At 38.4% G+C, this 15,644-nt stretch overlaps 1 protein-coding gene across 1 annotated transcript in view; it reads right to left on the bottom strand.

Moving 5' to 3' along the window:
- Positions 1–15,644, bottom strand: part of LOC135932647 (NLR family CARD domain-containing protein 3-like) — a 107,719-nt gene that overhangs the window by 36,989 nt on the left and 55,086 nt on the right. Inside the window, exon 11 of the mRNA XM_065470156.1 lies at positions 4,571–4,589. Coding sequence (XP_065326228.1) covers positions 4,571–4,589 — 19 coding nt within the window. The remainder of the gene's footprint in view (positions 1–4,570; positions 4,590–15,644) is intronic.

Genomic DNA, 15,644 nt, shown 5'->3' with positions numbered 1-15,644 from the left:
AAGAAACAGCAGGCTTTGGTGAACAGTCATGGAAAGTTTCAGGTCTCTGTTGAAATCAATCAAAAAGATATGATGAGAGAAAAAAGTGCCTCATTTCCAGAGTTTGAAATCTGAAGAAATCTGAGCGAGGGAAAAATTTCCTACCCTCAAACAAGTGTAATTCATGGCCAAACGGTAATAGGTGAGGAAAAAATTCGTGAATTGTGAGCATCAGGGATGTCTGAAGATATATTGGCACAAGCGTCATGTCTCAACTTTGTTTCGTTAAGGAGATATGACGATTTGAAAATGCCTCTCATTAGAGAATTCCAGCGCTGATTTTGAAGAAACTCTCCATTGAGTTTCTATGGAGAGTTTTGAGACTTTATGTTACTCTGAGGAGATTTGCAAAAAATCTATAAGTCCCACAACAATCATAGTGACATTTTGTGAAAGCCAGCAAAAATACCTACGTCTTGATGTATAATTTGTGGGGGTTGAGTGGAAATTGAGCGAGTAGCAAGAAGTTGTTCAGACATGAAGAGAAAATTCAGAAAGGACGAGTGCACACTCTGAGTTAATTGCATAGCAACCATAACAACGCATGTATTTTCTGAAAAATCACAATTTTGCAACTGAAAACTTAAAGAGGTATAAAATTAAAATGGTAGAAGATCTGAAAAAGCTGAATCAGATAGGAATAGCCCAATAGTCTGAGAACATTTTAAAGTTTGAATGGAGTTTCTAGGTGAAAGTATGACAAAGTAGTTAAGTTTCAAAAACAAGCAAGTTTTAGCAGAATTGTGGAAGTTTTCCATTCATTTCAATGGGACAAATTAAAGGAAAAAAGTGTAATATTTTAAAAAGTATAAGAGTAATAAACACCAAAAGTCATAGCACACATTAGCAGAAATAGCAGAACAGTATAGAGTTTGAACTGAGAAAATCGGTTGAAAACTGAGGAAGTAGTTCAACGGCAAAAAACGTACGGAAGTCCTAAGAATAATAATAAAGAATAAAGAGAAACAGGAACTCAATAGTGTGGAAGCCCTTTGAGGGCATCCACACAATAATAATAATAACTAGAAAAATTTGCATTTCCTGCGAAAATGCTGTGTGGATGCCTTAACGCTGAAGCTGTCTGCTGAAAACCTGAAAAAGATGAAAAGTTGCAAAAAGTTGTATGGTGGTGAAAAAAAAAAATATTGCCCTGAGCAGGATTCGAACCTGGCCCTCCTAGTCTAAAGGCAGCTACTCATCTCACTGAACCAAAGTCATTTGCACAAAAAAAAGAGGTGGAGAGACGGACAATTTTGCTGAAATCAGCAGAAGCTGAGAATTGTGCTGATAAGAGGAGAAAAGGCTGAAAATTTTGCAGAAAAGAAGTGAATCAGCAGAATTTCTGCTGAAAAGAGGTAAAGAAGCAGAACGTTGCGCTGAAAAGAGATGAATCAGCAGATATTCTGCTCAAAAGAGTTTTTTCTGAAAACAGCTGAGATTTGTGCTAATAAGAGGTGAAAAGGCTGAAAATTTTGCAGAGGAGGTGAATAGGCAGAATTTAGGCTGAAAAGAGGTGAAAATTCTGCTAAAGACTTCAATCAGCAGAATTTCTGCTGAAAGAGTTCTGCAGAACTTTTTTCAGAATTCTGCTGAAAAGAGGTTTTTGCTGAAAATAGCTGAAAAAGCTGGGATTTGTGCTGAAAAGTGGTGGAAAAACTGAAAATTTTGCTGAAAAGGGGTGAAAAAGCTGAAATTGAGTTAAAAAGAGTTAAAAAAGTTTAATTGTTAACTGAAAGAAATGTTGCCATAAGCGGGATTTGAACCCAGGCCTCCCAGTCTGAGAACGGCTGCTCATCTCACTGAGCTAAAACACAGCTCAGCACAGCGAGCAGAAACAAGTGACCACATTGATAATGTGTCATAGCACACATTAGCAGAAAGAGCAGAATTTTTTAAAGTTTGAACTGAGAAAATCGGCTGAAAACTGAGGGAGTAGTTAATCGGCAAAGAACGGAGCAACTAGAAGAATAAAGATAAAGAATAAAGAGAAACAGGAAAACAATAGTGTGGATGCCTTGAGGCATCCACACAATAAAGAATAAAGAGAAACAGGAACTCAATAGTGTGGATGCCTCCAGCATCCACACAACTAGAAAGGGAAAATTTCAGAAGAAATTTTATGTGTGCCTATGCCGCTGGTAATCAGTGTAGTCTGCCATTCATACAGCTACAGAGAGCAAAACTCAGCAGAGCAGCCATTCTCCACCATGAACTATGGTAAAAACAAACACCGCTCGCGCCTCACAGATGACAGCTTACAGTTTTGGGTAAAGATGAAGTTACTTCGTATGGCGCCGATTTGCAGACGCTGTGCACACAGGTTCATGAGCAGAAGTCCCATTGTACCACGGCAGATCCGACAATGTTTGCATGAACACGCTTTGAATCATTACGTTATGGACCACTTTTCACACATGGTTGGTGTACCCAAACAGCCGGCTGTAGCTTTTCAACTCACAGCCCGACACACACCCAAAAAACAGCCGAGAGAGCACAGACTACGCCCGAGAGGCGTGATTGCAGGTGCCGCTCAGGTGGGTCCACCTCCCCTGCAGCGGCACTGCAGACCACGCCCCGCCACACACATGAAACACGTAAAATAAATATTTATGCACTTTTGCATTCACTTTTTGTTTTTTGTTATTTTTACACAGTGTTCTGAATGATGAACAATGGTCTACAGCCAATCTTGTGTATTATTATACAAACTTTGGTTGTAAGATTCAGATAACTATTTAATAAAAGCTAAATATTTTATATGAGAGTAAGAAAGAAAAGTATATCTTTGTGTCCACCTTTCTCTGTTAATGCCCTACCTGGCCCCCCTGGCAAAAGCTTTGCTAGATCCGCCCCTGCACAGTTACCAGCTGTCAGCTACACAAAAAAAGGAGCTTGGTGTTTGTCTCTCAGAAACAGTTCATAACTTCCCTTCAACTCATTCATGTCACCTAAGGGTAAACCTGTTTCTCCATCACCAGTTCAGCTCTGATGATTCAGTAAGGACATCTGGTTTGGAACAGCCGTTTTTACAGCTGTGGCTGCAGCAAACATCAGCTGATACTAGAAATTAAAAGCAAATGAATTCTAACAACAGCTGATCAAGCTTAAACATGCTGCTGTTGTTTAGCGCGATAAACAAACAAGAGAGAAAAGCCGATCATTGATCAGTTTCATGACTGAAGTTATGACAGGAGAGGCTCTCATAAAGTTCAACATCGGTAACTTAGCGCGCACACAGCTGTATACAAACTCTGTCGTGCTAGCTAGCACGCAGTACGAGTTATTGTAAGTGACTGAAAAAGTCAGCACAACGAAAATAAACTACACCTAAACTCGGTTTATATCTGACCCAAATAGAGTGCAGGTCATAACTTCTTACCTGAAATTCAGTTCACCTCACGCTCCTGCCTTCGCTTTCCCTGATCCACGATTGACCTCCGCGTTAGCAAACACCGGTCGATCGGCGGTAGCCTCACCGCCTTTTATGTCTCGTTCGCGGCATGTCCTTTCTGTCACACACCGGTGGATAGCTGCCCTCTGTTGTAGCTCCACCACCAAACAACTCAGTTATTTTTTCCACATCAACATCAGCTGATACTAGAAATTAGAAGCAAATGAATTCTAACAACAGCTGATCAAGCTTAAACGTGCAGCTGTTGTTTAGGCGATAAACAAACAAGAGCGAAAAGCCGATCATTGATCAGTTTCATGATTGAAGTTGCAACAGGCAGAGAATGACAGGGGAGGCTTCGTAACGACAGAATAAATCGTAATATTTTCTCTGAATGTGGCACGATTCCGTTTGTACGGCAACTCTACGAACGAACCCTTATGAATAAAATAAAGTCCAACGTCAGTAACTTAGCGCGCACACAGCTGTATACAAACTCCCGTCGTGCTAGCTAGCACGCAGTACGATTGTAAAAAGTCAGCACAATGAAAACAAACTACACCTAAACTCGGTTTATATCTGACCCAAATAGAGTGCAGTTCATAACTTCTTACCTGAAATTCAGTTCACCTCACGCTCCTGCCTTCGCTTTCCCTGATCCACGATTGACCTCCGCGTTAGCAAACACCGGTCGATCGGCGGTCGCGGCATGTCCTTTCTGTCATACACCGGTGGATAGCTGCCCACTGTTGTAGCTCCGCATTATAGCACCACCAAACAACTCAGTTATTTTTTCCACATCCAGCTGTAACTCCGATTCTGTGCGAGCATTTGCGAGAGACCGGGGAGGTGAAAGGAGAGAGAGAGTCCCCTCGCTGTGCATTTGCAGCCAAGTGCGGCAGCTAGCTAGGTAGCCGGCTAGCTGTCAGGCAGGACCGAGGTCGTCAGAGCACTGTCGCTAATATGATAAAACAAGCAGATATTTGAAGTTTACACACCTATATTCTCGCCTGAAAATATCTTAAAAGTTGATTTTGTGACCTAGAAACACTAATAAAAGACATATAAAACGAAGTGGTGGCTGCCATTGTTTAACTCGGCAGAGGTGTGCTATGAATTGTGGGATATGGAGTTTTCCACCAAGCATAGAAGCCATTGTGTTTACCGTAACTATTCAATGGTTCGCGCAACCTTAAAACCTCCAATGGTTCCTGAAAGCAGCGAGGCTGTGCGCGCCATTGATATTGTCATCATTACGGTATCCAAATAAGGGTCGACAGGCTGTACCACTCCCGGCATACCACTAGAGAGAGCCAACACACCACAAATGAAGTTTGAAATTTGTTTCAATGGGACCAAAAGATGGCGCCAACACACCACAAATGAAGTCTGTTTATTTGGCGCCAAAAGATGAATTGGCCTAAATTTGCACTAAAATATTAATATTTAAAAAACTATAAAAGTCATAAACACCAAAAGTCATGACATAATAGTCCAGCTCCAGCCGCACAAAATGATCTAACATATGTAACCCTAATGTCAAAACTGTTCGGCAGAGGAGCGCGGGAACATTTTCACTAAAATATTAATATTTAAAAAACTATAAAATTCATAAACACCAAAAGTCATAGCACACCATTCCAGATCCGGCCGCACAAAATGAGGTAACATATATGAAGCTTGTCTCAAAACTGCGGGGCGTGATACGTGCCGAAATTTAGGCGGAAGATGGAGAACAATAATAACTAGAAAAATTTGCATTTCCTGCGAAAATGCTGTGTGGATGCCTTAACGCTGAAGCTGTCTGCTGAAAATGACTGAAAAAGATGAAAAGCTGCAAAAATTGTATGGCCGTAAAGAAACTGAAAAATTCTGCTAAATACACGTGGCTAAACGGAACGTGGCTAAAATGTAATAACTTAGCAGAACTGCAATAACTTAGAGGAAACATAATACTTGGCAGAAATACAATAGCATAGCAGAACTTAGCAGAAATATTGCAACTTAACAGAAACATTATAACTTCTCAAAAATACAAGACTTTAGGATAAGATAACAGAAAGAATATATTTAGCCAGAAATACTTAAACATTATGGAAACACTATGATTTAGAAAAATAGTACAACATAGCAGAAATACTGTGTTTTACCAGAGACACTGTGATGAACTATGAATATTGTAATTTTAAATTAAGACTATGTTTTAGCACAAATAGTCTGGTTTAGCACAAATATTATAACATAGCAGAATACACTTATATAGCAGAAAAATGCTATACTTGGAAAGAAAAATATAATATAGTAGAAATACTATGATTTAGCACAAATACTGTAATCAGCACATATACTGTAACAAGACAAAAATTCCTCCACTTAGTAGTAATACTATAACAGAAGACAAATGTTATGATTTGGCACAAAAAACAAGATTTGGCAAAATACTATGATTTAGCAGAAATACTATGATTGAGCAGAAGTACTAAGACGTAGTAAAAGTACTTTGATTTAACAGAAATACAATTATGGAGGAGTAATACTTTAAAATGGGAGAAATATTGATACACACACACATACACAGAGCCTAAAGGGAAGAGTATTTGTGCCATGGAGTGTTAACAAGAATCTGAGGTCCATATTAGAAAAGCTGGTAAAATCATAAAAGTTTACAGAATACTGTAAAAGGCTTTCTCTCTCTCTCTCTGTGTGTCTCACACACACACACCACACACACACACACACACACACACACACACACACACACACACACACACACACACGGCGAGAGAAGCAAGTTTCTAGGTCAGTCAAGCAGCCTGGGAGCTGCTAAATTTGAATCCACCAATCAGAGAGGCTGTGTACTTTTTCCCGCCAAAACAGGTGTACACACGCAGCACAGAGACAGGATTTTTGTAGTCTATTTCTCATAGTGAGGACTCCCCTGAAACAAATGACCATAATTTCCTAACCGTAGGGGCTAGAATGGTCATTCTTACACCGTTTTGTTCAGAAGAGAGTGAGGAATCTTCAACTGTTGACAATTTATCATTAAAATATGGATTTTTAGAGATATATGACATGGATGACTTGTTGGATTAGAAGCCACGAAGGCCCCAATATGCAAATTTGATTGCCTCAACCCACATATATGATTGGCTGGCTGGGAAGCAGTCCAGGCCCTGATTTGTAAATTTGAATGTCTCATCCCTAAGATATGATTGGCTGGCTGGGAAGCCGTGCAGGCCCTGATATGTAAATTTGAATGTCTCAGGCCTCACAGAGGATTGGCTGCCTGGGGACCTGGCAGTAATATATAGAAATAGTATGATTAAGCATAAATACTACATTTAGTAGAAATACTATGTTTTAGCACAAATCCTATAAAGAGCAGAAATACTGTACTATGATTTGGTAGAAAAACTATAATTAATCAGAAATACTATATTTTGCACAAATCCTATAAAATAGCAGAAATAGTATGATTTAGCATAATAGTAATAACTTAAACAGAAAAATTGGAAAAGCAAAATGGACAGCTGAAAAAATGCTGAACATGCTGAGGGTCCCTCAAATATACTTGTTAAATGAAAAAAATCAGCAAAAAAATATATAACAGCCACACAATCACAAATATGTACACATAAGGAAACACACATGCACAGAGAGACACACACACAAGATCCAATTTAGTCAACCAGTCTAAATATATTGAATTTAAATCTTACAATGAGATCACCCCATTAAAAGGCTTTCTCTCTCTCTCTCTCTCTCTCTCTCTCTGTCACACACACACACACACACACACACACACACACACACACACACACACACACACACACAGGGAGAGAGAAGTAAGTTTCTAGCTCAGTCAAGCAGCCTGGGAGCTGCTGAATTTGAATCCACCAATCAGAGAGGCTGTGTACTATTTCCCGCCAAAACAGGTGCACACACGCAGCACAGAGACAGGATTTGTGCTGTCTATTTCTCATAGTGAGGACTCCCCTGAAACAAATGACCATAATTTCCTAACCGTAGGGGCTAGAACGGTCATTCTTACACCGTTTTGTTCAGAAGAGATGGGGGAATATTCAAGTGTTGACAACTTATCATTAAAATATGAATTATTAAAGATATTTGACTTCTAATGCACCATAACTGAGTAGAACAAAGCAAAAACTGCCTTGACTTGCCCTCAAACAACGCTTTCTAACTCAAAATCTATTTGGAGTATCGATATCATTCTTTCACCGTAAGAGACAGCAGGCTTTGGTGAAGAGTCATGGAAATGTTCAGGTCTCTGTGGAAATCCATAAAAAAGATATGACGAGAGAAAAAAGTGCCTCATTTCCAGAGTTTGAAATCCGAAGAAATCTGAGCGAGGGATGAATTTCCTACCCTCAAACAAACCCAATTCATGGCCAAATGGTAATAGGTGAGAAAGAATTTCTTGAATTGTGAGCGTCAGGAGTGTCTGAAGATATATTGGCACAAGCCTCATATCTTAACTTCGCTGCGTTCAGGAGATATGAAGATTTGAAAATGCCTCTCATTAGAGAAATCCAGCGGTGATTTTGACCAAGCTCTCCATTGACTTTCTATGCAGAGTTTCCAGACTTTGTGTTGGTCTGAGGAGATTTGCCAAAATTCTATTATACAGAAATACTGTAATCAGCACATATACTGTAACATGACAGAAATTCCTCCACTTAGTAGTAATACTATAACATAACACAAATATTGTGATTTAGCACAAAAACCATGATTTGGCAAAATACTATGATTGAGCAGAAGTACTAAGATGTAGTAAAAGTACTTTGATTTAACAGAAATACAATTATAGAGGAGTAATACTTTAAAATGGGAGAAATATTGATACACACACACATACACAGAGCCTAAAGGGAAGAGGATTTGTGCCATGGAGTGTTAACAAGAATCTGAGGTCAATATTAGAAAAGCTGCTAAAATCATAAAAGTTTGCATAATTGTAGTAAATGATCAATATGAATTAGTGGTCTGTGACAGTGTAGTAAATTGTAGGTAAAAAAAACATGTTGACCAAGGTGGAATTGAACCTACGACCTTTGGGTTGCAGACCTGTGTCATTACAAACTGTGCCACTGGGAAAGAGAGCGAGCACCTGGAAAACAGGGTGATGAGCAGTCAGAATTAGATCGCGGTGAGAGGCAAAGAGCGCCGTTTTTTGGAGTTACAAAACGTCATGTAACTCAAAAACTAGGTGGACTAGAAGCATAATTCTTATACTGGGTGAATCAGCGGACTTTGGTGTACTTTGACTGTGATTTGCATTGCTCTTTGTACATCTGTCGCTGAGATATGACGAGAGAAGAAAGGGCAGACCTCAGATATGATTGGCTGGCTGGGAAGCCGTGCAGGCCCTGATACAAAAATTTGAATGTCTCAGTCCTCACAGAGGACCTGGCAATAATATATAGACATAGTATGATTAAGCATAAATACTACATTTAGCAGAAATACTGTATTAAGCACAAATCCTATAAAAAGCAAAAATACTATATTAAGCACAAATCCTATAAAAAGCAGAAATACTATATTAAGCAATATAAATATCCTATAAAAAATCCTATGAAAAGCAAAAATACTGTACTATGATTTGGTAGAAAAACTATAATTAATCAGAAATACTATATTTGGCAGAAATACTATATTTAGCACAAATCTTGTAAAATAGCAGAAATAGTATGATTTAGCACAATAGTAATAACTTAAACAGAAAAATTGGAAAAGCAAAATGGACAGCTGAAAAAATGCTGAACATGCTAAGGATCCTTCAAATGTAATTGTTAAATGAAAAAAAATCAGCAAAAAAAAGTATAACAGTCACACAATCACAAATATGTACACATATGGAAACACACAAGCACAGAGAGACACACACAGGATCAAATTCAGTCAACCAGTCTAAATATATTGAATTTAAATCATACAATAAGATGCTCCCATAAAAACTCTCTCTCGCCCTCTCTTTCTCTCTCTCTCTCTCTCTCTCTCTCACACACACACACACACACACACACACACACACATACATAGGGAGAGACAAGCAAGTTTCTAGGTCAGTCAAGCAGCCTGGAAGCTGCTAAATTTGAATCCACCAATCAGAGAGGCTGTGTACTTTTTCCCGCCAAAACAGGTGCAGCCGTTTTTACACACTCAGCACAGAGAGAGACAGGATTTCTGCAGTGTATTTCTCATAGTGAGGATTCCTCTCAAACAAATGGCCATAATTTCCTAACCGTAGGGGCTAGAACGGTCATTCTTACACCGTTTTGTTCAGAAGAGATGGGGGAATCTTCAACTGTTGACAATTTATCATTAAAATATGAATTATTAAAGATATTTGACTTGTAATGCACCATAACTGAGTAGAGGCAAGCGAAAACTGCCTTGACTTGCCCTCAAACAACGCTTTCTAACTCTAAATCTTTTTGGAGTATTGATATCATTCTTTCACCGTAAGAGACAGCAGGCTTTGGTGAACAGTCATGGAAATTTTCAGGTCTCTGTGGAAATCCATGAAAAAGATATGACGAGAGAAAAAAGTGGTTCATTTCCAGAGTTTGAAATCTGAAGAAATCTGAGCGAAGGACGAATTTCCTACCCTCAAACAAGTGTAACTCATCTCAGAACGGTAATAGGTGAGAAAAAAATTCTTGAATTGTGAGCGTCAGGAGTGTCTGAAGATATACTGGGACAAGCCTCATGTTTTAACTTCGCTTCGTTAAGGAGATATGACAATTCGAATATGCCTCTCATTACAGAAATCAAGCGGTGATTTTGAACAAACTCTCCATTGACTTTCTATGGAGAGTTTTCAGACTTTGTGTTGGTCTGAGGAGATTTGCCAAAATTTTATAAATCTCACAACAATGATGGTGACATTTTCGGAAAGCCAGCAAAAATGCCTACGTTTTGATGTATAATTTGTGGAAGTTGAGTGAAAATTGAGCAAGTAGCAAGAAGTTGTTCGGACATGAAGAGAAGACTGCGAAACCTACAGTGGCACACTGGAAGCCAAGTGCATAGCAACCATAACAACGCATGTATTTTCTGAAAAATCACAAAAATGAAACTCAAAACTTAAAGAGGGATAAGATGAAAACGGTAACAGATATGAAAAAGCTGAATCATTCATGAATAGCCCAATAATTTGTGAAGATTTTAAAATTTGAATGGTTGTTCTAGGCGAAAGTATGAGAATGTAGTTAAGTTTCAAAAACAAGCAAGTTTTAGCAGAATTGTGGAAGTTTCCCATTCATTTCAATGGGACAAATTAAAGGAAAAAAGCTTAATATTTTTAAAAGTATAATAGCATAAAATACCAAAAGTCATAGCCATCATTAGCAGAAATAGCAGAATAGTTTAAAATTTGAACGGTGAAAATCGGCTGAAAATTGTTAAAGTAGTTAAGTGCCAAAAAACGTGCAAAAAGTGGCAACTAGAATAATAAAGTATAAAGAATAAAGAGAAACAGGAACTCAATAGTGTGGATGCATAAAGCATCCACACAACTAGAAAAAATTTGCATTTCCTGCGAAAATGCTGTGTGGATGCCTTAACGCTGAAGCTGTCTGCTGAAAAACTGAAAAAGATGAAAAGTAGCAAAAGTTGTATGGTTGTGAAAAAAAAAGTTGTCTTAAGCAGGATTTGAACCTGGGCCTCCTGGGTTCAAGGCAGCAACCATACTTACTGTGCCAAACTCACTCTGACAAAGGAAGAGATGGAGAGACTGACAATTATGGTGGAATGAGCAGAAGCTGCTGAGGATTGTCCTGATAACACATAAAAGCGCAGAAAATTTCGCAGAAAAGAGGTAAATAAGCAAACAAACGTAATTCATTGCTCAACGGTAAGATAATTGTAAAAACTGATTCCACTGTGAGTGTCAGCAGTGTCTGAAGATATATTGGCACAAGCCTCATGTCCTAACTTTGCTTTGTTCAAGAAATATGGCGATTTTAAAATGCCTCCTGTTACAGAATTTCAGCTCTGAATTTCAAAACCTCCCTATACACTTTATATGGGGAGTAACCATACCATGTGTCACTTCGAGGCAAATTGCGAAAAAACGGTAAATGTCACAATAAAGACAGTAACATTGTCTGAAAGCCAGCAAAAATACCTACGTTTTGATGTATAATTTGTGGGGGTTGAGTGGAAATTGAGCGAGTAGCAAGAAGTTGTTCGGACATGAAGAGAAAATTCAGAACAGACCAGCACTCACTCTGAGTTAATTGCATAGCAACCATAGCAACGCATGTATTTTCTGAAAAATCACAATTTTGCAACTGAAAACTTAAAGAGGTATAAAATGAAAACCGTAGAAGATCTGAAAAAGCTGAATCACACAGGAATAGCCCAATAATCTGAGAACATTTTAAAGTTTGAATGGAGTTTCTAGGTGAAAGTATGAGGAAGCAGTTAAGTTTCAAAACCAAGCAAGTTTTAGCAGAATTGTGGAAGTTTTCCATTCATTTCAATGGGACAAATTAAAGGAAAAAAGTGTAATATTTTAAAAACTATAATAGTAATAAACACCAAAAGTCATAGCAGTCGTTAGCAGAAAGAGCAGAACAGTTTAGAGTTTGAACGGAGAAAATCGGCTGAAAACTGAGGGAGTAGTTAAGTGCCGAAAAACGTACGGAAGCAACTTTAAGAATACTAGAAAATTTGCATTTCCTGCGAAAATGCTGTGTGGATGCCTTAACGCTGAAGCTGTCTGCTGAAAAGCTGAAAAAGCTGAAAAGTTGCAAAAAGTTGTATGGTGGTGAAAAAAAAAGAAAATTCACCCTGAGTAGGATTCGAACCTGGTCCTACCAGACTCAGAGCAGCTACTCATCTCACTGACCCAAACTCATTTACACAAAGAAGAGGTGGACAGACTGACAATTCTGCTGAAATGAGCAGAAGCTGCTGAGAATTGTGCTGATAAGAGGTGAAAAGGCTGAAAATTTTGCAGAAAAGAGGTGAATCAGCAGAATTTCTGCAGAAAAGAGGCAAAGAAGCAGAAAATTGCGCTAAAAAGAGGTGAATCAGCAGAGTTTCTGCTGAAAAGAGTTTTTTTTCTGAAAACAGCCAAAAAACCTGGAATTTGTGCTGAAAAGGGGTGAAAAAAATGAAAACTTTGCTGAAAAAGGGTGAAGAAGCTAAAGTATACCAAATCAAAGTATTTGTGCAAAAACATAGTATTTCTGCCATATTGTGGCATTTGTGCAACAAAAGTTACTACATTACAACATGAATACGGATTAAAGATGAAAGAAACTGGCAACAAATTCCTCCACTACAAACCAGTCTGATACCACTGTGCAGTGCTCACGTTTACTAAGGCACTACCCAAAAGGCACCACAAGAGGGCACTCCAACACAAGAGATGACCTATGTACACTGATGCACTTAGTAACAGTCAACCTCCTACTTTGCCACTACGTAATACAGCGGAAATACAGTAGCAGAAATACAATGTTTTTGCAGAAGCACTGTAATTTCACTCAAATACTATGAAATAGCAGTAATACTATGATTTGGCAGAAATACTATGACTTAGAAGTAATACTGTAACAAAAGGGATTCCTCAAAATACTATGAAATTGCAGTAATTCTATGATTTGGCAGAAATACTGTACTTCATACAAATACAATGCTTTGGTAAAAATACTATATTTTGATTTGAACTCTATGATTTGAAAAAGATGAAAGCATTGAAAAAGGTGAAAAGGCTGAAAATTTTGCAGAAAAGAGATGAATCAGCAGAATTTCTGCAGAAAAGAGGCAAAGAAGCAGAACGTTGCGCTGAAAAGAGGTGAATGAGCAGAATTTCTGCTGAAAAGAGGCAGAATTTCTGCTGAAAAGAGGCAGAAGGTTCTGTATGTAGAAAAAGAAACACGATGAACCATGTGTGAAATAAATAAAGAAATGAAATGAAAGAACAACCTGATTCTGCTCAAATTCACCAATGAGAGCTACTGCCTCTGTCTGCTTCATTAGGCTGGGTACTTGTATGTATTTCGGTCCATATTAGAAAAGCTGCTAAAATTATAAAACTTTGCAGAATTGTAATAAATGATCAATATAAATGACAGGTCTGTGATAGTGTATAAATTTGTAGTGAAAAAAAATATGTTGAAGCAAGGTGGGATTGAACCCAGGACCTTTGAGCTGCAGAGCCGTGTCATTACTGATTGCGCCACCTGGCAAGGGGGCGGGCGGCTGAAAAACAAATAGATCAGCAATCAGAAATAGATCGCGATGAGAGGCGAAAAGCGCCGTTTTTTGGAGTTACAAAACGTCGTGTAACTCAAAAACTAGGAGGGCTAGCAGCATATTTCTTGTACTGGGTGAATCAGCGGACTTTGGTGTACTTTGACTGCGATTTTCATAGCTCTTTATACCTCCGTCGCGGAGATATGACGAGAGAAGAAACGGCTTCATTTTTGGATTTTGAAAACTGAGAGGAGGGCAGATTTCCACCCCTCAAACAAACGTAATTCATTGCTCAACGGTAAGATGATTGTAAAACCTGATTCCACTGTGAGTGTCAGCAGTGTCTGAAGATATATTGGCACAAGCCTCATGTCCTAACTTTGCTTTGTTCAAGAGATATGGCGATTTTAAAATGCCTCCTGTTACAGAATTTCAGCTCTGAATTTCAAAACCTCCCGATAGTCTTTGAATGGGGAGTAACCTGACAATGTGTCACCTCGAGGTGAATTGCGAAAGAACGGTAAATCTCACAATAAAGACAGTAACATTGTCTGAAAACCAGCAAAAATACCTACGTTTTGATGTATAATTTGTGGGGGTTGAGTGAAAATTAAGCGAGTAGCAAGAAGTTGTTCGGACATGAAGAGAAAATTCAGAACAGACCAGCACTCACTCTGAGTTAATTGCATAGCAACCATAGCAACGCATGTATTTTCTGAAAACTCACAATTTTGCAACTGAAAACTTAAAGAGGTATAAAATTAAAACGGTAGAAGATCTGAAAAAGCTGAATCACACAGGAATAGCCCAATAATCTGAGAACATTTTAAAGTTTGAATGGAGTTTCTAGGTGAAAGTATGAGGAAGCAGTTAAGTTTCAAAACCAAGCAAGTTTTAGCAGAATTGTGGAAGTTTTCCATTCATTTCAATGGGACAAATTAAAGGAAAAAAGTGTAATATTTTAAAAAGTATAATAGTAATAAACACCAAAAGTCATAGCTGGAATTAGCAGAAAGAGCAGAACAGTTTAGAGTTTGAACTGAGAAAATCGGCTGAAAACTGAGGGAGTAGTTAAGTGCCGAAAAACGCGAGCAACTTGAAAAAGAATAAAGTTTAAAGAGAAACAGGAACTCACTAGAAAATTTGCATTTCCTGCGAAAATGCTGTGTGGATGCCTTAACGCTGAAGCTGTCTGCTGAAAAGCTGAAAAAGATGAAAAGTTGCAAAAAGTTGTATGGTGGTGAAAAACAAAAATTTCACCCTGAGTAGGATTCGAACCTGGCCCTGCCAGACTCAGAGCAGCTACTCATCTCACTGACCCAAACTCATTTACACAAAGAAGAGGTGGACAGACTGACAGTTCTGCTGAAATGAGCAGAAGCTGCTGAGAATTGTGCTGATAAGAGGTGAAAAGGCTGTAAATTTTGCAGAAAAGAGGTGAATCAGCAGAATTTCTGCAGAAAAGAGGCAAAGAAGCAGAAAGTTGTGCTAAAAAGAGGTGAATCAGCAGAGTTTCTGCTGAAAAGAGTTTTTTTTCTGAAAACAGCCAAAAAACCTGGAATTTGTGCTGAAAAGGGGTGAAAAAAATGAAAACTTTGCTGAAAAAGGGTGAAGAAGCTAAAGTATACCAAATCAAAGTATTTGTGCCAAAACATAGTATTTCTGCCATATTGTGGTAGTTGTGCAACAAAAGTTACTACATTACAACATGAATACGGATTAAAGATGAAAGAAACTGGCAACAAATTCCTCCACTACAAACCAGTCTGATACCACTGTGCAGTGTTCACGTTTACTAAGGCACTACCCAAAAGGCACCACAAGAGGGCACTCCAACACAAGAGATGACCTATGTACACTGATGCACTTAGTAACAGTCAGCCTCCTACTTTGCCACTACGTAATACAGCGGAAATACAGTAGCAGAAATACAATGTTTTTGCAGAAACACTGTAATTTCACTCAAATAATA

Source organism: Pelmatolapia mariae, linkage group LG3_W, assembly GCF_036321145.2.
Source record: "Pelmatolapia mariae isolate MD_Pm_ZW linkage group LG3_W, Pm_UMD_F_2, whole genome shotgun sequence".
NCBI lineage: Eukaryota > Metazoa > Chordata > Actinopteri > Cichliformes > Cichlidae > Pelmatolapia > Pelmatolapia mariae.
This window is presented reverse-complemented; position numbering and strand designations above follow the sequence as displayed.